General features: G+C 40.6%; 1 protein-coding gene across 1 annotated transcript in view; it reads left to right on the top strand.

Moving 5' to 3' along the window:
* LOC129776292 (lachesin-like) overlaps window positions 1–27,998 on the top strand; it is a 93,206-nt gene that overhangs the window by 53,616 nt on the left and 11,592 nt on the right. Inside the window, exons 2-7 of the mRNA XM_055781839.1 lie at window positions 3,049–3,090; window positions 20,368–20,465; window positions 20,526–20,733; window positions 20,864–21,010; window positions 21,092–21,220; window positions 21,312–21,446. Coding sequence (XP_055637814.1) covers window positions 3,049–3,090; window positions 20,368–20,465; window positions 20,526–20,733; window positions 20,864–21,010; window positions 21,092–21,220; window positions 21,312–21,446 — 759 coding nt within the window. The remainder of the gene's footprint in view (window positions 1–3,048; window positions 3,091–20,367; window positions 20,466–20,525; window positions 20,734–20,863; window positions 21,011–21,091; window positions 21,221–21,311; window positions 21,447–27,998) is intronic.

Genomic DNA, 27,998 nt, shown 5'->3' with positions numbered 1-27,998 from the left:
CCGTGTATCTGTAAAGAGTGTGTGTATGTATTGCCGCGACTAAGTAAAAGTTTATAGATCGGATAGGAGGGATACGAAACAGGGACACAACGAAGGAAACATCATTAAACGTTGACATCGGCGTTTCTGAGGAACAGGTATAGATGAAGCAGAAGATCAGGATTACGGCTACCTAAGATACCCCGGACGGGGACCTCCGATTGTCTGCCTTTTGCTCTCAGTGCTCTAGAGAGCTGAGAGCGAGCAGCATGGAACCGGATACACGACCAGACAATATGCTCGATGTCGTGGTAGATTGTTTGCTGCGAGCCCAATGCGATAGAGATGCGCGTTTAGGTTGTAGTGATTGGACATAAGCCGAGATATCACGCGAATGAAATCACGACCGACATTCAATCCCTTAAACCAAGCTTTCGTCGAAACCTTAGGGATAATCGTGTGTAACCAACGACCGAACTCATCTTCACTCCACATGCGCTGCCAACTAACGAGTGTGTCCTGACGAGGAATGTGAAAAAATTCGTTATAAGCAATTTGCCTTTCAAAAAGTGTGTTTATTATCACATTATCACAACTTGATTGAAATTGAGTCCAACGGATAACAGAATGAAAAATGCGATCCGTTAGAGTTATTCTGACCCGATCGTATTCCAGAATATGGGTTAGTAGTTGATCAGTAGACGGATCTGAAATTTTCGAGGCAATTACACTATCGATTTCCATAACAATGCATTGCGTTTCAGCCAGGCAATAGCAAATGCTGTGTCGGCGTTGCTTTTTATAGTTTCTCGCAGGTGGATTTCTTCTTCTCATCTAGATCAACATGTCAAAAGGGTCTATCTTCTTTGATCGATTCTCTTCACCGACTTTCTCTTTCGATAACCACGGCCTTTCAGACAGATTTTGCTCCAGTTTTCCCATGTAGTTTGACAAACGAAGTCCTCTTCACATTCCTTATCGTCGAACACATCGGGAAATCCTGTTACTGCTGAGTTATTGATGAAAGAGAATGTATATGAAGGGAATCGATCAAAGAAGATAGACCCTTTTGACTTGTTGGTCTGGACATGCAACTACATGTTCATAAATATTAATTCGAATCATTGAATCATACGCGTTTTCTCCAGCTGATAATTTATCTAGATTGATGACAATAGTGTGATTAATATTAGGCTGTCAAAAAAGTCCTGCGGTATTTCCGCGAGGTGTCGTTGTAAGCGCGTATTTCTAGTTGTATTCATTGTATCGAGTCATACTATAGCTTGTTGGAAAGGCGCTATAATATAGTCCTTGACAGTGTTTTGTTTGGTTAAGTCGTTCGTGAGTTATAGTGTCGCAAATATGGAGCAAAATAAAGAGAAAATCCGACATATTTTACAGTACTACTATGACAAAGGCAAAAATGCATCTCAAGCTGCCAATAAAATTTGTGCAGTTTATGGACCCGATACAGTTTCCATTTCCACCGCACAACGATGGTTTCAACGTTTTCGTTCTGGTGTAGAGGTCGTCGAAGATGCGCCACGCTCCGGAAGGCCTGTCGTCGAAAATTGCGACAAAATCGCTGAATTAGCCGAGAAAGACCGGCATAGTAGCAGCCGTAGCATCGGCCAAGAGCTGGGGATAAGTCATCAAACCGTTATTAACCATTTGAAGAAGCTTGGATTCATAAAGAAGCTCGATGTAAATCGCAACAAAATCGACCCGTTTCTGAAGCGGATGGTGACTGGCGATGAAAAGTGGGTTACTTACGACAACGTGAAGTGCAAACGGTCGTGGTCGAAGCCCGCTGAAGCGGCTCAGACGGTGGCCAAGCCCTCATTAACGGCCAGGAAGGTTCTGCTGTGTGTTTGGTGGGATTGTCAAGGAATAATCTATTATGAGCTGCTTCCCTATGGCCAAACGCTCAATTTGGACCTGTACTGCCAACAACTGGATCGCTTGAAGGCAGCACTCATGGAGAAGAGGCCATCTTTGATAAACAGAGGCCGCATTGTCTTCCATCAGGACAACGCCAGGCCACACACTTCTTTGGTGACGCGCCAGAAGCTCCGGGAGCTCGGATGGGAGGTGAATTGGGAGGGAATTCAAAAAAATACCGCAGGGTTTTTTTGACAGCCTAATATTTTGCTATCCGAGCATGTGTGATCTGAAGGATTTCAATAATTCATTGTGCTTATTCGATAAGGTTTCCAGTACCTTGTCGATGCCCCTAGCTTCCATGTGTGGGTGAAAGTTCGATGGAGCGTACGTGGCGCCATTTTTCATTCAACCACGTAAATAAATAGCTGTTGGAAGATTAAGCGGCGGTTAATTTTTTACTTAAAAAAAATTCAATTTATTCAGAAAAATGGATTTTTTTTTGCATAGTATAGAGTTGTATTTTTGAATCATTTGTATTATTGATCATTTGGATCAAAGTGACACGCGCATATTTTCAAGATTCTGTTAGAGAATCCTACGAGAACAATCCTTTATGCCATATGCTGGCTTAACTAAAGTCGATGATTGCTTCACAGTAAGTTGAAAGGTGATTTTGCTCTAATATATGATAGACGATGGTTCCAATGATTCCAACGACAAACATAGACTATCCCACAATCGTGTTGTTTCCCTTTTTTTATGTTTTCCTCCAAAAGTAAATTACAAATTCATTTGGGACTTATATTCAATTTCAATACATTGTATGATTAATAGAATCTAAAACATGTTTATAGGGTGAACCATTTGTTGGTTTTATCCTTACTTTTTCCTATATCATATCAATGTAAGTCAATCATTTGCCCAAAATAATATTAGGTAATCGGAAGGTTTATTTTATTTAATGGAGCAACAATCGCAATTTAGCGAAGCAACTGTGTTTTCATTACTTTCTCACAAATAAAAAAACAACAGATGATCACTGTTTCGGCAGCATTGCATCCACTCTGGAAGTGGATGTTCCATATTTCTGTATCTCTTGCTCATAAGGGTTGTCAATATTATTTAAAATTATACCAGGATCTTAATCATTATAAATTAATTTCTATTTTTCTTTTTTCTTTTCAGAAGAGGCTGTGGACGATAACAACGCTTACATATTAGATAGAGGTAATCTTATTAATGGCTTTCATTGTAAAATTTCCCGATATTATGCTATTGTATTGTATTTTATTTTACAATTGTGGTAAACACATGAGAAATCCAATGCAGGATCACCCTTGTGCTATCATAACTCTCTTCAATTTTTCTGAAGCTTTCATCATACAAGAGTAATCGCCACAAATGAGGTCTCCATTTCTTCATGATTAATTTTGGTTCAAGATTTTTAACGAAGACTTATACAGAATGAAAAAGAAGTTTTCTCAAAAAACCATGAAAATCGAAATTAAATTCTGATAACTCAAAAACCATTCTTTTGACGTTTGAAAACCGCACGTCTTTCAGTAAGGATGCGAAATCAGAGAACATATCATGTTTTTATGAAATACTGTTAACGTCAATAACTATTTTTGCATCAAACGGATTTTTTTTTTTTTATAAATTCGTTTATTTTTACAGGCTCAGTTACAGAAGTTTAAAGGAGCCGAAATCTTAAATATATTTTTAAAACTATATATATGAACAATTTTCTTAAATCTATGGTTAGTAATGTGGGAAACCGATTACTCGTGGTGGACTCGAGATTAAAAGGGTGATATTTTCTCAGGAAAAGGATGGGGTATAAGGAAATTATTACAATGTTGATAATTCAATTCTTAAATCTATTCGTACATCTGTTGTGAATTTACATTTCATTCTCCTGTTTATAGCAAGCGGACCAATTACTCACAAAGGAAGAAATGGAGGGTATAAGGATATAAGGATAATCACACACGAACATCGATAGATTTAAGGAAAACATATATTTGGGACATGTAATCAAGGTCTAACCGAGCCAACACATCTCTCACCGGCACATTGGGCTGCCTTCCTCTAGCCCGAAGGGAGTTCTCTAAATTCGATCTGGCAACAAGATACACCTCACACGACCAAACAACGTGTTCGATGTCGTGGTAACCTCGGCCACAAACGCAGATATTGCTGCCGGCCAGATTGAAACGAAAGAGTAGCGCGTCTAACGAACAGTGATTGGACATGAGTCGGGAGAAGGTGCGAATAAAGTCCCGACTCAAGTCCAGACTTTTGAACCATGGTTTGAGGCTAACCTTAGGGATAATCGTGTGAAGCCACCGGCCCAATTCATCTTCGTTCCATTTGCGTTGCCAGTTAGCGATGGTATTTTTACGGACTAAAGAATAAAATTCATTGAAGGCGATTTGACGCTGATAAATATCGCCTTCAATCGCACCTACCTTTGCCAATGAGTCAGCCCTCTCATTACCCGGAATTGAGCAATGAGAAGGGACCCACACAAAGGTAATGACATAACAGCGTCTGGATAAAGCACTCAAAATTTTTCGTATTCTCTCAAGGAAGTACGGCGAGTGCTTTTCCGGCCTCACTGAACGGATAGCTTCGACAGAGCTAAGACTATCCGTTACAATGTAAAAGTGTTCAACAGGTCGTGAGGCGACGCTGTCCAGCGCCCAATGAATTGCTGCCAATTCAGCAATATACACTGAGCAAGGATTCTGAAGACTGTGTGAGGTGCTAAAAAATTCGTTGAACACTCCAAATCCTGTGGACTCATTTATAGTGGACCCATCAGTAAAGTACATATTATCACAATTGATACCCCTATATTTTTCATCGAAGATCGTTGGAGCGATCCTCGATCGTTGGTAATCTGAATATCCATGGATATCTTGCTTCATGGACAGATCAAAATGTACAGAGGAATTGATGTAGTCAGGGAAACAAACACGGTTGGGAATATACGAAGAAGGATCAACCTGCATGGAGATGAATTCATGATATGAACTCATGAATCCGGAGTGAAAATTTAGCTCGATCAGCCGCTCAAAATTTCCGATCACCAATAGGTTCATGACCTTACACCGGATGAAGAACCGAAGAGATAATAAATTGAAGCGATCTTTTAGCGGGAGTAGGCCTGCCAAAACCTCGAGACTCATGGTATGCGTTGAGGGCATACATCCCAACGCAATACGGAGACAAAGATACTGAATTCGCTCGAGTTTAATTAAGTGTGTTTTGGCAGCTGATTGAAAACAGAAACTGCCATACTCCATCACTGAGAGAATAGTTGTTCTATACAACATTATAAGATCTTCGGGATGGGCTCCCCACCAGGTGCCGGTAATTGTACGGAGAAAATTTATTCTTTGTTGGCATTTTTTACTCAGATACCTAATATGGGCCCCCCAAGTACATTTGGAGTCGAACCAGACCCCAAGATACTTGAATGACATAGCATGAGTGATCGGTTTACCCAAAAGTTGAAGCTTTGGTTTTGCTGGTCTATGCTTCCTAGAAAAAACCACCATCTCTGTTTTCTCCGTGGAGAATTCGATCCCTAGCCCAATGGCCCAGGTTGAAAAATTGTTCAAAGTATCTTGTAAGGGTTCTTGTAGGTCGGATTCTGTTGATCCTACGACAGATACCACTCCATCATCTGCAAGTTGTCTTAGGCTGCAATTTTGTGTAAGGCAATTGTCGATGTCGCTTACATAGAAGTTGTACAAAAGGGGGCTTAAACATGAGCCCTGGGGGAGGCCCATGTAAGAGACCCGACTTACTGCCGAATCTCCGTGAGAAAAGTTCAAATGCTTCTCACAAAGCAAGTTATATAACATATTATTCAATAGAGGCGGCAGACCCCGAGAGTGTAATTTGTCTGTCAAAACCTCTATTGAAACAGAATCAAAGGCCCCCTTTATGTCCAAGAATACTGAAGCCATTTGTTTTTTTCCGGCGTAAGCCATTTGAATTTCTGAAGAAAGCAACGCAAGACAATCATTCGTCCCCTTGCCCCTGCGGAACCCATATTGTGTATCTGAGAGTAGGCCATTCGTTTCAACCCATCGATCAAGGCGAAACAAGATGATTTTCTCCAACAATTTCCGTATACAAGACAGCATTGCTATTGGGCGGTACGAATTGAAGTCGGACGCGGGTTTTCCGGGTTTTTGAATAGCTATAATGCGCACTTGTCTCCAATCATCTGGAACAATATTATGCTCCAGAAACCGATTGAATAAATTCAACAAGCGATGTTTCGCCACATCAGGGAGGTTTTTCAGCAAGTTGAACTTAATTCTATCCGATCCCGGAGCAGAATTGTTACATGAAAGGAGAGCAAGAGAGAATTCTACCATCGAAAACTCGGAATCAAGATCGCACCTATCTTGTGGTATATCTCGAACAATTTTTTGCACAGGAGCGGAATCAGGACAAACCTTCCGTGCAAAATTAAAAATCCATCGATGTGAATATTCCTCGCTTTCATTTGTTGAAGAGCGATTTCTCATGTTTCGAGCCACTTTCCATAATTTTTTCATTGACGTTTCTCGTGACAAACCTCCCACGAAATTTCGCCAATAAGCTCGTTTTTTTCCTTTGATCAAGTTTTTAAATTGATTTTCAAGGTCAAAATACGATTGAAAATTTTCAATGGTTCCACGTTTCCGAAAAGCTTTGAATGCGTTCGATTTATCCTGATAAAGCTTGGAACATTGGCTATCCCACCATGGATTGGGAGGCCTTCGACGAATAGTGGAGCCTGGGATGGGTTTCGTTTGAGCGCGAACCGCGCTGTCATAGATCAAACGAGAAAGGAAGTTATACTCCTCCAATGGAGCTAAACCATCTCTGGAATTGATGGCTAGAGCAATCGCGTCCGCATATTTTTTCCAGTCAATGTGTCTTGTGAGGTCATATGCCATGTTTATAGATTCAGAAGAATTCGACCCAATGGTGATGGAAATTTTGATTGGCAAGTGATCACTACCGTTGGGGTCCTGGATTACATTCCACTTGCAATCTAACGATAGTGAATTCGAGCAAAGTGAGAGGTCAAGAGCACTTGGGTTAGCAGGAGGTTTAGGTACACGTGTTGTTTCCCCAGTGTTCAAAAGTGTCATATTGAAGCTGTTACAAAGATCATATATCAACAGTGAACGATTGTCGTCGTACTGTTCCCCCCAGGCAGTTCCGTGAGAGTTGAAGTCTCCCAAGATCAATCGTGGCTCAGGAAGGAGTGAGCACATGTCAACAAGTTGCTTGCGGCTAACCGCAGCTCTCGGAGGCCAATACAAGCTGACAATACAGAGGTCTTTTCCTCTGATGTTTGCATGACAAGCAACAGCTTCAATCCCTCCAATAGGTGGAAGGTCAATTCGAAAAAATGAGTGGCACTTATTGATCCCCAATACCACCCCTCCGTATCTGTCATCACGGTCCAAGCGTATAATATTAAAATCGTGGAAAGAGAGATCATCTCGCGAAGAAAGCCAAGTTTCGGACAGAGCAAAAACATCACAATTGAACTTATGAATTAAAAACTTGAATGTATCCAATTTAGGGATAAGACTACGACAATTCCACTGTAAAACAGTGATATCTCCGACCTCTCTATTTGAATTAGACATCAAGAGAGATAATCATTGCAAGGAGGGGCCATGTTTGCATCAATTGTTGCAAAATTGTCTTTAATACTGGAAGCATTGATATGACAATGGTTCTGATGGAGTCGGAAACATTAAAGCATGTGAAGATTTGAGCCACAAGGTCAGTCAACTTTATAAATCCCGATTGGGAAGTTGAACTGGACGGTAAAATAGGGACAGTTGGGGTTTTTGATGTCCCTTCGAGTGCTGGGTCGTTCGAAGGTGAATTATTCCCACGGAAGCCAGGAGGAACCTGATTTTGCTTGTCCGCTGCACTCGATTTTTTAGGCATGCTAACAGAGGGTATAACCGGAGGGGCTTGTCCTTGAACTTTGGGAGTGGTCACATTTTTGCGCCGGGGATTCCCTTGGAAGATGTACGGTGTGCCCTCGTTAGCTGTATCCGCTTCCATTTCGTCAACTGGCAGCGAAGCGATGACATTGTTTGCGGTTAAAGGTTGTTGCTGTTGGGCCAATGGAGAAGCGCCCTTCAAAATTTCCGCAAAAGTGCGCTTCGAGCGTTCCTTTAAAGAGCGCTTCTACTTCTCCCAGCGACTCTTGTAAGTTTCACAAGCCGAGTGCACGTGCGGAGTTCCTCCGCAATATGGACACTTTTGCTCAATCGCACTGCAGGATTTGTCCACATGTTGCTCTCCGCAAGTGGCACAGCGCTCCTTGTTGGCGCAGTAAGCTGCTGTGTGACCAACTGACTTGCATTTCAGGCAAGTCATGGGCTTTGGCATGAAGAGTCGCAGCGGTAGCCTCAATTTGTCCACCATAACGTAGTTAGGGAGGGCGGAGCCAGCAAAAGTGACTCTAAACGAGTCGGACGGCGTAAATTTCAATTCTTTCCCTTCCTGGGAGACTTTGCCGAGTTGTCGGCATTCTAAGATTTTAACCTTAATCAAAGGCAGCTTTTTAAATCTGCCATCTCCTTCCATAATTGATTTGCACGTCAGACCCGTTTCGGTTATCACCCCCGAGATTTCTACGTCATGGGAAGGCACGTAGACACGATATTCCAGGGTAAACCTCTGGTCGACGACAATACCGTTTGCGTCTCTCCGATCAGCCACGACAACACGCAGTTTGGTCGGTCTAACCTTCGTAATTTCTGTCACGGAGGAGTATCTTGCCAGATCTTTCATGATCTGAATAACATTAAGTGCTTTTCCGTTTGGCTTAGGCCTGAAGAAAACAACCCACGGACCCGTTCCAGGTGCATCTTCAGGATAGACCTTGACACGTGGAGAGAAGACAACAGGAGGAGAAGGAGATGACGAGGATTGAAGGGGATCGGGGACAACAGGATGGGGAGGCGAAATCTGAGCTGGGGTAGGAGCGAGGGGGGTTGGAGAGGAGATATTTGCAGGTTTTTTAGAGGGGGGCTTGCTAGAGTTAGCAGACTCGTCCCCGGACGAAACATCCTCTGATGTAAGAACGCGTTTAAGTGTCTTCGCTGTTCCTTTATTTGTTTTTTCAACCAGAGGGGAGTCATCATCAGAGATCTCCATATCTGGAGATCCTCCCCCTCCTTCTGCCATTCTGTAATTGGTACTTATAATCTAATAATTTGTTTTAATAATAATAATAATTAAAAAAAATAAAATAAAATAAAATAAAAAAAAATCTTATATCTTATTTATTTCTATTCACCACAATGCACCCAGTGCTGATGAACTGGCAACCGCTGCTTGCTTCTCAATCGGAGCGCTTGAGCGCTCGGCACTATCACACACCACTAAGAAGTGATGCTCTCCTTCACACTGCTGTAAGTGAGCAGCGAATCGCGCTGGTATTGTGTGCGTGCAACTGAGCACCGATGTCCGACTTCGATTGCGATGGCGACAAATCGGCGAAAACTGAAAGCCGGCTGGCCTTGCCAGGCTTTGATGATTCTGCTTTTCTCACTAATTCCGAGTTCACACTGCGTTTTACGATATCTCGAACAGTTAGAAAACGCGCGAAAAATGCACACCCGGGCGATAAAAAAAAATAACAGCCAACGGTAACCGAAAACAATGCTTTAACGGAGACGCTCACAGCACATGACCGGTTACTCGAAGCTTATGCCGAACAATGCCACAAACGGATTTTGATGATTTGCATACTAATCGTATCGGAAATTCCCAAAGATTTCTTTGATATGCTATACATTACGTTTAAAAATTAAAAATTTCTTCTTAATAGTAAGCTCGATATAATATGCATGACTGAAACATGGCTCAATAGCACTATCCATGATTCTATGATTGCTATTGATGGTTCTAATTAGAAATGACCGTAATAGGTATGTTGGTGGAATCTGTGTAGTTATTTAAAAAAAGGTTTAATTTGTAAAGTGTTTAGCAAAACTAATAATGTTACATTAGATGGACATCGATACATGATTGAATTTTGGCTTCTATAAATTCTAAGTGGTAGTGATCGTTTTTTTCTTGGAGTTTACAATAACCCTCCAAATGCGGATTGTTCCGATGCAGTATTTCTACATTTTGACGCATATAAATTGAAGTATAAATCTTCTTTTATAATGGGCGATTTCAACACTAATGCGATGTGTGTTGTGAATCGATAGAATAGGAATACTCTAACGCCTAAACGACTAATGTGTTGTAATAGATAAAAATGTGTATCGATGAGATAGAAATACTCTTACGCCTAAATGACTACTGTGTAATATACAACATAAGAAAAATGATTTTTGTGTTCCGGTGAAGCCTATATAAGCGTAATAAATTCAACCCATGGTTTTATTTTGAAATTGAAAAGGCGATCGTGGATAGGGACATTGCATAGAGAACTTGGAAAAAGAGTAAGTCTCTGTTCGATGGAGTACATTACAAGAGACTAAGGAACAGAGTTGTCTCAAAGATTAAAATAGGAAAACAGAACTAACAGAACTATTTGTGGAAAAATATAAAAAATGGGTGTTTCTTCTAAGGATCCAGGATTACCAGCATCAATGAAAATGCTGATACCATATGTGACTATTTTTCTTCTAATTTTACGATGGGTTATGATGAAACCCCTACTTATTCACCCGAAAATACTGATAGTTTTTTTCAAGAAAAGTACAAGATTATGAAATTATAAATGCGATTTTTTCTATTTATTCTAACGCAACGGGATTGGATGGCATACCAATGAAGTTCATAAAATGATCTTGTCATATGCACTTTCGTTGATCAATCACCTATTTAATTCCATAGTTTCAACATCTTTTTTCTCCCAAGCATGGAAATTATATTAGGCTGTCAAAAAAGTCCTGCGGTATTTTTTTAAATTTTCATTTGTTCATAAAATTAGTTACAATCATCTGTTTTAAGTCAAATATGCGCCGTTTTGTTCGATGACTTGTTCCCAACGAGATACCAACTTCATAATACCCCTGTTTTAGAAGCTCGCTTCTTTATTGGCAAAAAACTCGGATAGCCAATTGTCACAGGCCTCTTTTGTGGCTAACTTCTGACTACCTAGCTCGTTCGCCATGGACAAAAACAGGTGGTAGTCACTTGGTGCAAGGTCCGGACTATACGGCGGATGCAAAAGAACCTCCCATCCGAGCTCCCGGAGCTTCTGGCACGTCACCAAAGAAGTGTGTGGCCTGGCGTTGTCCTGATGGAAGACAATGAGGCCTCTGTTTATCAAAGATGGCCTCTTCTTCATGAGTGCTACCTTCAAGCGGTCCAGTTGTTGGCAGTACAGGTCCGAATTGAGCGTTTGGCCATAGGGAAGTAGCTCATAATAGATTATTCCTTGACAATCCCACCAAACACACAGCAGAACCTTCCTGGCCGTTAAAGAGGGCTTGGCCACCGTCTGAGCCGCTTCAGCGGGCTTCGACCACGACCGTTTGCGCTTCACGTTGTCGTAAGTGACCCACTTTTCATCGCCAGTCACCATCCGCTTCAGATTTTGTTGCGATTCAGCAGCGATTCACATGCGTCGATACGGTCAAAGATGTTTTTTTGCGTCAACGTGTGTGGCACCCATACATCGAGCTTATTTGTGAATCCAAGCTTCTTCAAATGGTTAATAACGGTTTGATGACTTATCCCCAGCTCTTGGCCGATGCTACGGCTGCTACTATGCCGGTCTTTCTCGGCTTATTCAGCGATTTTGTCGCAATTTTCGACGACAGGTCTTCCGGAGCGTGGCGCATCTTCGACGACCTCTACACCAGAACGAAAACGTTGAAACCATCGTTGTGCGGTGGAAATGGAAACTGTATCGGGTCCATAAACTGCACAAATTTTATTGGCAGCTTGAGATGCATTTTTGCCTTTGCCAACTAGAACTACGCGCTTACAACGACACCTCGCGGAAATACCGCAGGACTTTTTTGACAGCCTAATATAAAATAGTCTACTAATTGCTCCGATGTTTCTAATCTTAGACCATTCTGCATTCTGAATGCTTCATCGAAAGCATTCGAAAAGCTCATTAAATCTCAAATGTCTGATTTCATTGCCGATATGAGCTTATCAAGTGGTGTTCAATCTGGGTTCCGGAAAGGGCATAGTACAGAAACGGTCTTATTAAAAGTACATGATGACACTATTCGTGTTATTGACGAAAAGGGCAATGTTACTGTTGATTGATTTTCCCAAAGCATTCGATCGTGTTTTCCACGCTAAACTTTTAAAAAAATTTAGTTTCTCTCGGTCTGCCACATGCTTGATTAACTTGAATCTTTGTGATAGAACTCAAACAGTGTTCTACAATGAAAAACTGTCTTCCCTCAAGCCAATTCCCTTCGGTGTTCCTCAGGGTTTCGTTCTGGAACCACTTTTATTTTAACTTTTTATCAATGACTAGCTGACCCGGCAAACTTCGTCCCTCCCAAAATTTGTTTTTGACATTCGGCGATTCTTTTTTTGGTATAGATAGAAGAAGATATAGCAGTACGTTTCATCACATTAAAATCCATTTCCAGTTTCGAACAAAGATCAATTTCGCTAGCGCAAACATCAAATGGACTAACAGCACATGTCACTATGTAATTGTAGCCGTAGCCTGGATCTTTGCTTTGTGAGTGCGCAGGATACAGCCCCATTCTTATGCGAGGCTCCCGCTCCTCTCGTGAAACTTACACCTCACCACCCACCCTTGCTGGTTGCCGTTGGCACAAAACTGTTACAGGATATCAATATTTCACCTGTAGTCGTTTCTAACGACTTCCGTAATGCTGACCATCGTAGTATCAGCCAGTTGTTCTCTAGCTTCAATTGGGGCGACATATTAGATACCGCTAACGTCGAGTCTGCAGCTGTAACATTCTCCAACGTCCTGGCATATGTCATCGATAGACATGTGCCAAAGAAGAAGTGCCTCCATACGTCCCGAAAACCATGGCAAACACGAGAACTTCAACGAATGAAATCCATAAAGAGGGCCGCATGAAGAAAGTTCACCAGATACCGCACACAAACTCTTCAATGCCAGTATGCGAGAATCAATTACGAATACAAACGTGTCGCGAAACAATCTTTCCTGAATTATCAGCGTAGAATACAGAGGAAACTCAAATCCCGCCCAAAACAATTTTGGAATTTTGTCAACGAGCAGCGCCATGAAGCTGGCCTGCCTTCGTCTATGACGTTCAACGGAAATACGGCCTCTACTCAGCAGGATATCTGCAACCTATTTATTTTCAGAAAAATTCGCCAGTGTTTTCACCGATGAAACATTAACCGACGACTATATCAGGCATGCTGCTAGCTACCTCCCCCGTTCTAACCAAACTCTGAGTAGGTTCGACATCAATACGGAGATGATTTCAAGGTCATTCTCAAAGCTCAAAACGTCGTTCAACCCGGGACCCGACGGTATTCCTTCAGCTTTTCTCAAAACGCACATGAATGACCTATTGATCCCGCTGCTCCACATATTTCAACTCTCTGTAGCCACCGGTGTTTTTCCGACCTGTTGGAAACTGTCACATATGTTCCCAGTCCATAAAAAGGGAAATAGACGAGATATTAACAATTATCGCGGCATCCCTTCGCTTTGCGCTTTGGCAAAACTATTTGAGCTCGTTATTTTGGAACCGCTAGACGCTCTCAGCAAACCGTACATAAGTACTGACCAACACGGATTCACGACGGGCCGCTCCACCACCACAAATTTACTGTGCCTCACTTCTTACATCACCGACAGCATGTTGAAGCATGCCCAAACGGACGCTATTTATACTGATGTGACTGCAGCCTTCGATAGATTAAACCACTGTATAGCTGTCGCCAAACTGGACAGGCTTGGGATTAACGGCAACCTTCTACAATGGTTTCAATCATACCTCACTGGCCGTCGACTAGCCGTCGTTATAGGTGATTGCCAATCCCCTTTTTTCGCTGCTACGTCTGGTATACCACAAGGTAGCCATCTGGGCCCCTTCATATTTCTGATATACTTTAATGACGTAAATCTGGTAATTGAAGGTCCACGGCTATCATATGCTGACGATTTAAAAATTTACCTTCAGGTCAGCTCGATTGAAGATTGTCGCTTCTTTCAACGACAGATGGATGCTTTCGCCGATTGGTGTATTCTTAACCGAATGGAGGTTAACCCCGCTAAATGTTCTGTCATCTCGTTTTCGCGCACGAGACAGACCATATTGCACAACTATGTCCTGTTCGGCACGGAAATTGAGCGTGTCAGTGAAGTCAAGGACCTGGGTGTCATTTTAGACGTGCAACTCTCTTTCAAACCGCACATCACATACATGGTGAATAAAGCATCCAGAACTCTGGGGTTCATCTTCAGGATCGCTCCATCTTAGAGTATGGTGCAGCTGTTTGGACTCCACACTACAACAACGGTGTCGAAAGGATCGAATCAGTTCAACGAAGATTTATAATATATGTTCTGCGTAGATTGCCGTGGACTGACCCCCTCCGATTACCGAGTTACCAGAGCCGATGTCAGCTGATCAGCTTGGAAACTTTGTCGGTTCGTCGAGACACAGCCAGGGCTTTGATGATAGCTGATACCTTACAAGAACGCATCGATTGTCCCGGTCTTCTGGAAAAAAATAATTTCAACGTTCGACCTCGGGCTCTTCGAAATAACTTGATGTTACGATTGCCCGCCCTACGTACAAACTACGGCATGTTCGGTGGATTAAATGGTCTACAAAGACTCTTCAACAGGGTAGCCATGCTGTTCGATTACCATTTATCCCGAACGCTTCTTCGTCGGAGATTTAGCTCTTTTTTTACAGAACAAACAGTCCCGTGATTATTGTTTTTAAGTGTATCTTTAATATGTGACTAGCGGCCCAATTCTATGTTTTAATAAGTTTACCGCAAAGTCATTGGAATAGCTTTGCTGTTGCACTCAAACAGACTCTCGCAACTTATTTTGTTTTCTTTTATTCAATGTTTCTTTTTTAGTCCAAATATCTCTATGTCTCGAACATTTACTCTTTCTCTGCGATCAATTGTTGCTCTTCCAATTTTGACTTTGAATGTCAACTCTCTACTCTTCATTTACTACTATCTACTCTGTACTTTGTTCTCTCTTCTCTCCACTCTCTGCTCTTTATTTTAAACTTTCCACTCTCTCTCCACTCTCACTACTCTCTACTCTCTACTCTTTCTACTCTCTACTTTCTCTAATCTCTTTACTCTTTTTTTTTTTTTATAGAGGTGAGGAACGCTCTTCCAGCCTTATCTGGGAAGGGATAACCCAGACGTCGAGTGGGGATCGCACCCACAAAAACCAAGCCCTCTACTCGTAGCCTCATTCCCCCCGGGACCACATCTAGGCGACTACTTCAGGGGGCGGCTGTGCTCATGCACTTCACGAGTTTTCAACGCAAGCTAGCGTTGATCCTTCCCTTTTTCTCTATATTCTAATTCACCATTCGTTGCTCTCCACTGCGCTTATGACCATTTTGCAGGCATCCATTTACCCGTCGAGACGTGCACCGATTAGGAAGCGCCCTCCAACTTAACGCGCGCCCCGTCACAGTCACCCTCGCAGGATTTCTCTTCCCAACGGAGCGCCGATTAGGTAGTGCCCTCCAACATGACGCGCACTCCGTCACAGCTACTCTCGTGGGGTATGCTCCAGTTTGTCGATGGCTTCCTCCATGATGCTCGCTCCTTCGAAATGTTCGCAGTGTTCCTCCATCCAGGCCACGATAAGGCGTTGACAGGCAGGCATTTTTTTGTTCTTCGTGACAGCATCCGTTTACCTGTCGAGACGTGCACCGATTAGGAAGCGCCCTCCAACTTGACACGCGCCCCGTCACAGCCACCCTCGCAGGATTTCGCTTCCCAACGGAGCGCCGATTAGGTAGTGCCCTCCAACATAACGCGCACAAAACACATACACGCACATGCACGCACAAATGAACACATGTACACACGCAGACGCGCACAGTCTCACACACAAAAAAACGCATCGCAGCGGCTGACTGCTCACTCTCTCACACTGTTTTTGATTACATCAACCAACCAACTAACTCCCGCAAACGCACACGCCCACGTACACGCAAACACACACACGCACACACAAACACATACACGCAAATGTACACACAAACGAACACACGCAGACGCACACACTCTCTCACACACAAAACGCATCGCAGCTGCTCACTGCTCACTCTCTCACTATGTTTGTGTTTACGTCAAGAACACGAACATTTACGACCGTTTACGACTGTTCACGACGACCGCGCTTTATTTTTTAGCGATTTTATTTATAGTAAGATGACTGTAATTTGATGTAATTAATTGTAATACGATGTCATTTGATTCATGTTTAGATTTAAATGTAGATTTAGAATTTTATATATCCTTAAGCACATCATTGGGGCCCTTACTGCCCGTTGATGAATTGAAAAATAAAAATTGTAGAACATATGGGAATTTAATTTTCCGAATTTTCCCTTTTTTCTTCAGAGTTTTCCGAAAATTTTCAATTATCATGTTTGGAGGGGTGCCATACCATCATAGAAATATTTCTCATACCCAAAAACCCTCACATCCCAAAAGTGAGATTAGAATTGAACATATCTAGAATTCGACGATATCGGTTGGTATCCCACCGTTAACACGGTTTGTATCCCACATTGTTGCATTGCACGATAATAATCACCATTTATAGTAACGTTGATCTCATCTTCATCTTTCAAGAAATACGGGTCAAGGATTCTTCCGGACCACAAACCACACCAAACAGTACATTTTTCGGGATGCATTGGCAGCTCTTGTATTGCTTGTGGCTGTGTTTTTGTTCAACCAAAGACAAATTTAAAATAATTTGGAATAACAGTTCAGATGAACAGTTTATAAGGCAACACAGTAAAAAATATTTTTTTTATGCAAAATTCAATTTTGTTATTCTACATAATTGCCTTCGAGGGCGATACAGCGATTATAGCGATCTTGCAACTTTTTGATACCATTATAATAGTACTATTTAGATTTTTCCAAAGTAGGCCACAGTTTCGGTAATCACCCCATCATCGGTCTTAAATTTCTTGCCAGCGAGCGTTCTCTTCAGGTCTGCGAACAGAAAATAGTCGCTGGGGGACAGATCTGGAGAGTACGGTGGATGCGGAAGCAATTCGAAGTCCAATCCATGCAATTTTGCCATTGTTTTTCATTGATTTGTGATTTTGCCTTTTGTTCACAATAACAAAAGTTGCTTCACTCTCAATGCTGTAACTCACGAACCAATCGACCGATTGTTTTCAAATTTTGAAACGTATCCATTGAAAGAAGATGATTGGTGATAGTTAAGTACTTTTTAGCAAGAGGTGCCATCTTGACGTCAACCTTACGAGTGAGAGAGAGAGAGGGAGAGAGAGGGAGAGGGAGAGGGAGAGGGAGTATTTTTGTAATCGTTGTTCGTCCATAATGAAATGGTAATGAAAACTACACATCCATTTTGATACATGGCACGAATAACTCTTTATCTGTAATAAACAGTGCGATGAAACCCAACTGCAAAACAATGCCTCACTGATATTTGAAAAATCCATTAAAAACTGAATTCAAAGAAAAAAATAGAAGGATGATGTCTACACAAGGCCGCATTGTTAACATAGGACTACGAAATTATCACCGGCTAGAACATTATGGAAATTAAAGAATGAAAAATACATATATTTGATGGCACTAACAAGGGCCTGTGAATTCAGCGTGAGCAGTTCTCAACTCAATAAAATGCCAGTTGAGGCGGATTGTCAAATTGTAATTCAGCATTGATATGTACTGATTGCTGGCTCTCTAGAGCGACATTTCGAATGATTCGCATAGAAATAAAAAGCGAATTTGAACAGATTATCAAAACTCAGCATTAGTAGTTTCTTAGTACCTCTTACAAAATTACAGTTGGAGTTGTAAATGTAACTCACGAAATCGCCATTGCTCAAAGAAATAATCAAAAAATTTTTTTCCAATTTTGACCTTCAGTTTTCAACTGAAGAACACAGCTTTCTCAGCTGGAATATAGGTTTCTTCGTATCCGGCTTCCCAAATGGTCTTCCACATGGTCGAGAGTTTAGTTTAGTTTTCCAAATTGCTTTTCTCCAATTGGCGAATGAACTGAAAAAGTTTAAAGCCTCTATAATTTATTAAGACACCTACTGCAGCCACAGAGGATTCTATATTTGTTCCGCTCCCATTAATGATACCCCTGACCAAACATAAATCAAAAATGCTTACGTTTGACTCAATCATACACAAACACCTTCTACATAACGGTATGAAAAACTGACGCGGTACGTCCTGTTTGATATTTCTCTTCTGCTCTGCTTCAGCACGTCAGTACAAGCTCTATACCAGAAGTAGAATTATTGTTTGAAAATGTCAACAATGAGTCTGAAATAATTGCTTTAATGAAAGAAGTAATAATGGATTTATAAAATTCTATCAATTACCATTGTATCCACAAGCAGACACTGTACGCAAAAATATTGAAATTGGCACTCAAAATTGTTAAAATAGATAGTTAGCAGTTAGAAGTAGTTAGCACTTTGCAGAGACGCACATTCAAAACATTAAAAGAGGATTGTTAATCATATATCGGAGAATTACTATTATGCCCGAAGTTAAATGGCTGAGCCGTACCAAGGTTCTTTGAAAAATCCTGGATCTTTTTCCGAAAATTAATGGCAACAGTCAAGAAATGAATGAAGTGTGCATGATTTCGCTTTTCTGTGTGTGATCATAGAAGCGAAGCTAAATTAATCAAAGTTGGAACATCAAAGAAAAACAAAACTGAAAACATTCTTAGAAGCACATTTTGAGAAAGGACATTTAAGGCAGTCCAATCGACAAATCAAAACACATGTGCTGCATTTTTGATTTTTAGTCCTGCGTAAAAATCTGTAGGCACTCCCGGAACTGCGACTAAAACTTCAGATAGGACATAAGCTTTTCACGCTTGAATGAAAATAATACTTTATAATGATTTTTGAATTATTAAAAATTTATTGTTGTAATTAAAAAACTGTATATGTGTATATGTTTGTCTGGTGCCTTATTAATTCCTTACAACTCGTTTTTTATTATTTATTTATACTTGTCTTCGATATTAGTCATACAGACAGAGAAATTACGAAATTACGAAAACTTACACTCAGTACGACTCAAAATGATATGAAAACATTGCTTGATAAAAAAGTGATAAAGTGATCTCAATGGAGCAAAGCTCCAATAAATGTACTTACAACGAAAGTTTCATCAGAAGTATACTCTGAACAAGATTGAACTCGTTGATGAATACGTGAGCCCTCAACAACGATTCCGTAAAATGTAATTAAACTTGTTCCACTTCATTTCGTCAAATTCCTACACATTTCATCTAAACCCTTGCTGGTACAAAATCAATCTTCGTTCAATCAGTATTACATGAGAAAAAAAGCTACAAACGTTAGCTGATTTTTATCTACAATACCTCGTTATAACTTTTCCTGGCTTTATAGGAAAAATAAAGAACAAGTACAAGAGCGAAAAAATCAAATGCTCAAACCATTCTCTGCCCCCTCTCACGAATAAAGGAACTCAACCGATCTTTTTCATGTAAAAGCTCCAGGGATGAAGTTTTCCATCCGTTTCCCGCATTATTCGATACGGAATGAGCCAACCAAATCTACCCCGGTGAAATTACTATCCGACGATGGAACAAAACTTTCTCTATAACGTTAATTTGCATAACTTTCAACAGATTACGTGCTTAGTTTACGAAAATCTAGGTTAAAAACTTAATTGCTCCGGATTTCGTTCTGACACTGCTCTGTCGAGGGTATCCCTTCGTGTGCCCTCGACTTGGCACTTATTTCGCACGCTTTCCACCGTTGAAAAAGTTCACATACGGATACCTTTTCGGCGAGAGCTCCGCTGCTATCGCTACTCTTCTGAAAACGCCATCCGGAAGGAGCAAAGATGAATGCACTTAGACGCTCTATTTAGCATTCCTTTGGTGATGTTCAGATTACTTATTCCGCCGGAAGTTGAAAGAAGCAGAACTTTTCAATTTGCCGCTGAAATATTCGTGTTTTCAATTTGGTATTAAACAGTTAATAAACTACATCCCGATAAAAAAAAGGGTGAAAGCAATTTATTCTATATGAATATCAATACTAGAATCTATAATATTTATTCCGGGGGCACTCTTATTCAAATGAATCGATTCTTGTAACATTTCAGCCTCTCAAACATATGTTTGTCGGTTACAATTAACAAACGGTTTTATTGTTGCTTCGCAGTCAGGCGAATGTCGAATTAAAGCGTTTCACAAATAAATTGTAATAATTGGGCCACATATTTCTCCTTTCTTCTCTCGAATTCTAGATTTGCCAAAGTTTGGGGAACCAATCCAAAATTTGACAGTTGCCCTGGGAAGGGAAGCAATACTGATTTGCGTGATTGATAATCTGCAGACATACAAGGTAAGGCAATGCCGAAGCAATAGTCGACTTCTAATCAAAGCCAAACATAATGTCGTTAAGGTGGCGTGGCTGAGAGTTGACACACAAACAATTCTAACGATACAAACGCACGTGATTACCAAGAATCATCGAATGACCATAACGCACGTGGAGGGACGCAAGTGGGTGCTGCGGATAAAAGACGTCAAGGAATCCGACAAGGGATGGTACATGTGCCAGGTGAACACCGATCCCATGAGAAATCAGATTGGATTCCTCAATGTTGTTGGTAAGTAAAATGCAAGCGATTTTTTCTTTGAAATGCAAATCATTTGTTTATTCAGTTTCATGCTTAACTCGTGTTGAAATATTATATGTATTTAGCATGGTCAACATGTGTATTTTATGTTCGATTTTAGTGCCACCAAATATTTTGGACTACCCAACCAGCACAGATATGGTAGTGAGAGAGGGCAGCAATGTGACGTTGAAATGTGCTGCTTCCGGATCGCCCCAACCGACTATTATATGGCGCAGAGAGGGCAACGAGCCAATTAGTTCAGGAGGTAATTTGAGAAAATTCCATTCATCATCATAGTGAAACAATTATTCAGCCAGTGATTTCGTCGTTATTTTCATTTTCATAGCCTCCAGTTTGAACACGTCAACATTTTCAATCGCCCGAGTCAATCGATTGAATATGGGAGCCTATTTGTGTATTGCCTCGAATGGAATTCCACCATCAGTGAGTAAACGTGTGATGCTGATAGTTCACTGTAAGTGTGATAAAAATCCTGATCCTACCTTTGGCATCGACATCTATTATCACTGATATTTTTTTCTGTGATTTATTTTGCATTTCCCCAGTTCCACCGATGATTTGGATTCAGGATCAGTTGGTGGGAGCCGCATTGGGACAGCGATTATCGCTGGAATGCAACTCGGAGGCATTCCCCAGATCAATCAATTATTGGATGAAGAATGACACAATCATAACACAAGGTAAGGTTAATAGATTCAATCATATGGGGATTTCTAACCCTACAGAATCGTCATCCATCCGTCAACGTGAAAGTCACGCAGATCTCAAAGCAATTCCAATGAACCGATGAATCGGATTTTGCCCCTACACAGAAATTTGGCTTTTGACCATTTCGTCTTCTGAACGCTTTCTTGAACCTGAATACAACATCCATCATTACGGGTTTCCCTTTCGCTTTCGCCTGGCAAGTGGAGAATGGCTGTTGATGTCTGTGGGAGCATGAAACGCTAGAATTATTTTCCGTTGGTACACAACACAACTTGGGGTAGTGAAGTAGCAAATTGGCGACTAAGCGTAACGAAACAAAATCAAATGGATGAAAATAATAAGCATGACAAAATCTGATAACAAGAAAAATTGTGACAAAATCATCATCTTGTTATTCAATCAAAGTGAAGAGAAGTAGAAGACGTGTTCGAGGAAACAGTGCAGGATATTTTTCTTCGTGTTGTCGAGTGGTTGGAAGAAACATATTTTCCTTCCCCATTCAATCTCTCGGTGACAGGGTTATAACGAGGGCAAATTACAAAGGATTCATTATTATGCTTTCGTCAACCAGAACAAAAAAGTAGCTTGTTGACACACAAAAATGGGGGAGTCGTAAGCTGCTTGACATATTATCGTATTTCTTGACAGGACAGTGGATATAATCTCTGCTTCCCCGAGAGGTGCTTTCACCTTGGATTGGCGTGATCCTCGTGTTGCTTAGTCACATAAAAATGCGATACGGCTCTCGAGGATTTTTGCTTCACCCCCTTCGCTGGGCCAAATATATTGAACATATTGATGAATTGTTGCACATAATCGAGCTCAGATACAAGCCGAACAATACAAATAAATTTTCTATAAATTTCTGATGGAAACGACGATGAAATGAGAATATTTTATCGCTACTCTTGTAAACAATAGCGTTTGTTATAATATCGTTGAACATTTGCGATCTCAGAACAGAACAGATAGCAGGAAGAGAATATTAATTCAATAGAATACTAATTCCAACCATGTCAGAATTTCTAATTATAAATCAAATTGGAAGAAATTGGTCTTTTTAGGAATTCAATACAGGGCAACGGATTTCACTTGGAAAAAACCGTCTTTGGCTCAATTCAACGACATTTGGATGGACGGTGTCTGGTTCTACGGTCAACGCGTCTTTGCGTGGATATATTAGGCTGTCAAAAAAGTCCTGCGGTATTTCCGCGAGGTGTCGTTGTAAGCGCGTAGTTCTAGTTGTATTCATTGTATCGAGTCATACTATAGCTTGTTGGAAAGGTATTTTTGCGCGCTATAATATAGTCCTTGACAGTGTTTTGTTTGCAAAGCAAAAATAAAGAGAAAATCCGACATATTTAGGTAGCTAGGTAGTCAGAAGTTAGCCACAAAAGAGGCCTGTGAAAATTGGCTATCCGAGTTTATTACCAATAAGGAAGCGAGCTTCTATAACAGGGGTATTATGAAGTTGGCATCTCGTTGGGAACAAGTCATCGAACAAAACGGCGCATATTTGACTTAAAACAGATGATTGTAACTAATTTTATGAACAAATGAAAATTAAAAAAAAATACCGCAGGACTTTTTTGACAGCCTAATAAAGGGTGTGTCACATCAAATTGCATCACGGAAAAAACCCTGTAGAAATTCGCCCAGTAGACCGATCCTTTTGAAAAATTTAGACAGTAAAATAAAAACTTTTAAACAACTTTTGGCATTTTCTTTTTATTCATACTTCGAGCCCAAGCCCGTATGCTCACACCTTCCTTTTTACCCCGTCCATAAGGTACAACGCAACAACGTCAGGTTGTAGTTTTTTTTGAACAGAAATCCATTTTCTCTTGAAGTCCGCCTCCGATTTGACAACTTTTGGGTTCTTCCGGAGGGCCTGCTTCATAATCTCCCAATATTTCTCTATTGGGCGAAGCTCCGGCGCGTTGGGCGGGTTCATTTCATTTGGCACGAAGGTGACCCCGTTGTCTTCGTACCACTCCAACACGTCCTTTGAATAGAGGCACGAAGCGAGATCCGGCCAGAAGATGGTCGGGCCCTCGTGCTGCTTCAATAGTGATAGTAAGCGCTTCTGTAGGCACTCCTTAAGGTAAACCTGCCCGTTTACCGTGCCGGTCATCACGAAGGGGGTGCTCCGCTTTCCGCAAGAGCAGATCGCTTGCCACACCATGTACTTTTTGGCAAACTTGGATAGTTTCTGCTTGCGAATCTCCTCCGGAACACTGAATTTGTCCTCTGCGGAGAAGAACAACAGGCCCGGCGCAGTGCGCAGGATTAATTCACGACGCTCTTTTTCGTTCGACGACATTTTTCCAAATTTACGAAAAATTGACAGTGAAGCATGGCCAACGTGATCTATACACTCTTATCTGATTATAAGCGAAAGCTGAAGATATAATTCCTAAAAATTAAATTTCTACAGCGTTTTTTCCGTGATGCAATTTGATGTGACACACCCTTTATAACATTTATCCGAATACTATTCACCCGAAACCAAAGCTCATGGTGATCTATATATATATATATATATATATATATATATATATATATATATATATATATATATATATATATATATATATATATATATATATATATATATATATATATATATATATATATATATATATATATATATATATATATATATATATATATATATATATATATATATATATATATATACATGGATTCTTATGGACTCGGAAACTACTGAACCGATCGACATGAAAACTGGTGTGTGGGGGGTTTTTGGGACCGGGGAAGGTTTTCAGTTTGAGACCCCTCCCCCCTCTGCCATACAAATGAAACATAAATTTCTACATTACTCGAGAATTAATCAAGCAAATGCAACCAAATTAGGCATCTGGAGGTTTTAGGGTGCAATAAATGATTATATGGTAGTTAGATACTCCTCCCCCTCTCTAAGGGGGGGCCGTCATACAAATGAAACACAAATTTCTGCAATACTCGAGAATTAATCAAGCAAATGCAACCAAATTAGGCATCTGGAGGTTTTAGGGTGCAATAAATGTTATTACAGTGGTTAGTTACTCCCCCCTCCCTCTCTCTTAGGGGGGCTGCCATTCAAATGAAACACAAATTTCTGCATTATTCAAGAATTATTCAAACAAGTGAAACCAAATTAAGCATATGGAGGTTTTAGGGTGCAATAAATGTTTCTATGATGGTTAGACACTCCACCTCCTCTCTAAGGGGGGCTGCCGTACAAATGAAACACAAATTTCTACATTACTCGAGAATTAATCAAGCAAATGCAACCAAATTAGGCATCTGGAGGTTTTAGGGTACACTAAATGTTTCTATGGTGTTTAGACACTCCACCTCCCTCTCTAAGGGAGGGTGGCTGCTATACAAATGAAACATAAATCTCTACATTACTCCAGAATTGATCAAGCAAATGCAACCAAATTAGGCATTTACATTTACATTTACATTTATGTACAAAACTTCAACAGGCTTTACATGAGTGCCCTAATGATCGAAACTTTCAACTAATTTACAAATACCTCTTAAAACTAACTTATTTTTAAACTAAACCTATGTGAGGACTAGAGAGTACAGAGCTTTAAGGGACGAACGAGAAAGATGACAATCGAAACAGGAACTACATCGGTTAAACACACGACACATACTAGAAACGGGTTCATTTTAACCGTAATTAGTGCGTGATGATGGGAGGAACAAGAAATTATTGGTACGCAAATAACGTCGGCAAATGTTGAAATTTATTAACCGAAGAAGTTCAGGACAATCACTGTTTGATGAAATCAAATCTGACGTAAATAGGGCCTTGGCAACATCGCTCCTGGAGAACGTAATAAGTCCGTAATAAGTCCAGCCCAATCAGTCTACAACGGTCCTCATAACTAGGAAGATTGAGAGGATCATTCCACGGCAAATTGCGCAAGGCGAATCGGAAAAATTTCGTTGAATTGATTCAATTCGCTGAATGCTATTTTGGTAGTATGGTGACCATACTACACAAGCGTACTCAAGAATTGGCCGTACCAATGCGCAGTAGAGTGACTTTATGCAATGCACATCTTTAAACTGCTTTGAAACGCGGAAAATGAAGCCAAGCGATTTGGATGCTTTAGACGTGATGTAGGAAATGTGGGCACGAAATGTCAGCTTGGAGTCCAATGGCATATGGGAGTTTTAGGGTGCAATTAATGAATCTATGGTGGTTAGATACTCCTCCCCCCCTCTCTTGGGGGGGGGGGGTTTGTGGCGCCATACAAGTGAAACACAAATTTCTGCAATACTCGAGAATTAATCAAGCAAATGCAACCAAATTAGGCATCTGGAGGTTTTAGGGTGCAATAACTGTTATTACAGTGGTTAGACACTCCACCACCTCTCTAAGGGGGGCTGCCATACAAATGAAACACAAATTTCTACATTATTCGAGAAACTATCAAGCAAATGCAACCAAATTAGGCATCTGGAGGTTTTAGGGTACACTAAATGTTTCTATGGTGTTTAGACACTCCACCTCCCTCTCTAAGGGAGGGTGGCTGCTATACAAATGAAACATAAATTTCTACATTACTCCAGAATTGTTCAAGCAAATGCAACCAAATTAGGCATTTACATTTACATTTACATTTACATTTATTTACAAAACTTCAACAGGCTTTACATGAGTGCCCTAATGATCGAAACTTACAACTAATTTACAAATACCTCTTAAAACTAACTTATTTTTAAACTAAACCTATGTGAGGACTACAGAGTACAGAGCTTTAAGGGACGAACGAGAAAGATGACAATCGAAACAGGAACTACATCGGTTAAACACACGACACATACTAGAAACGGGTTCATTATAACCGCAATTAGTGCGTGATGGTGGGAGGAACAAGAAATTATTGGTACGCAAATAACGTCGGCTAATGTTGAAATTTATTAACCGAAGAAGTTCAGGACAATCACTGTTTGATGAAATCAAATCTGACGTAAATAGGGCCTTGGCAACATCGCTCCTAGAAAACGTAATAAGTCCAGCCCAATCAGTCTACAACGGTCCTCATAACTAGGAAGATTGAGAGGATCATTCCACGGCAAATTGCGCAAGGCGAATCGGAAAAATTTTCGTTGAATTGATTCAATTCGCTGAATGCTATTTTGGTAGTATGGTGACCATACTACACAAGCGTACTCAAGAATTGGCCGTACCAATGCGCAGTAGAGTGCCTTTATGCAATGCACATCTTTAAACTGCTTTGAAACGCGGAAAATGAAGCCAAGCGATTTGGATGCTTTAGACGTGATGTAGGAAATGTGGGCACGAAATGTCAGCTTGGAGTCCAATGGCATATGGGAGTTTTAGGGTGCAATTAATAAATCTATGGTGGTTAGATACTCCTCCCCCCTCTCTAAGGGGGGGGGGATGCCATACAAGTGAAACACAGATTTCTGCAATACTCGAGAATTAATCAAGCAAATGCAACCAAATTAGGCATCTGGAGGTTTTAGGGTGCAATAAATGTTTCTATGGTGGTTAGATACTCCTCCCCTCTCTCTTAGGGTGGGCTGGCATACAAATGAAAACCAAATTTCTACATAACTCGAAAACTAATCAAGCAAATGGAACCAAATTTGGCATGTGAAGATTTTAGGGAGCACGAAACGTTTCTATGGTGAATAGACACTCTTCCACCCTCTCTTAGGGGAGAAGAGGGGAGGGGTCTGTCTTTATTCTATCATATTTTCTGTATCAAACAGTTATTCCATTTAACGGAGAAACATGTTATTTGCAAGTGCTTGAAAAAAATAATCTGATATGAAAAAAATAATCTGATATGATAATGATGAGTTTTGGTAGAAGTACTAGGAATTGTTTAGTAAAAGGTAAATTCAACGGGGTCGATTAGAAGATCTATCAATGAACAGTTCTGCGATTGGACTCATGAACTTGGGCTTCGTAACAAAACGTGAATGTTTAAAGGTATTGATCAGAAAAAAACAAATTTTGTGCGGGACGAAGTTTTCCGGGTCAGCTAGTTATCTATAAATCTTAAAGAACAACACGAAAAAATGGGCATATTGTTTGGGACATAACATTAATTTCTATGAAGCCGTTTCATCATTTTTAATTTTGTACTATCATTTACTACACGGCCTCAGGATTTTTCAACAGATGGCGCCACTAAAAAATGAACAAGATTCATTTCGAGAGGTTCATCTGTCACTAGCTTATGTGTGAAGTTTGATGACATTTCGTTTATTTGTTCAAAAATTACAGTTGTTTAAGTGTCACTACCTGAGCATTTGTATAGAAAATTGGGAAAAGAGGAATATCGTTTTTTGATCACACTTTGTTTTTGATGGGAAGAGCTCCTGAACAATCAATGCAGTGGTTGACAGAATGTTATCCCACTGCTGCTCCTTCGAGAGCAACAATGAATTAAAAATGGGCCGTACAAGCACCGCAGATGCACCTCGCTCTGTAGGGCCCAAAGAGGCTACTGATCCAGAAATCG

Source organism: Toxorhynchites rutilus, chromosome 3 (genome assembly GCF_029784135.1).
Source record: "Toxorhynchites rutilus septentrionalis strain SRP chromosome 3, ASM2978413v1, whole genome shotgun sequence".
NCBI lineage: Eukaryota > Metazoa > Arthropoda > Insecta > Diptera > Culicidae > Toxorhynchites > Toxorhynchites rutilus.
The sequence above is the reverse complement of the archived record's forward strand: the minus strand, read 5'-3'. Positions and strand labels throughout refer to the sequence as shown.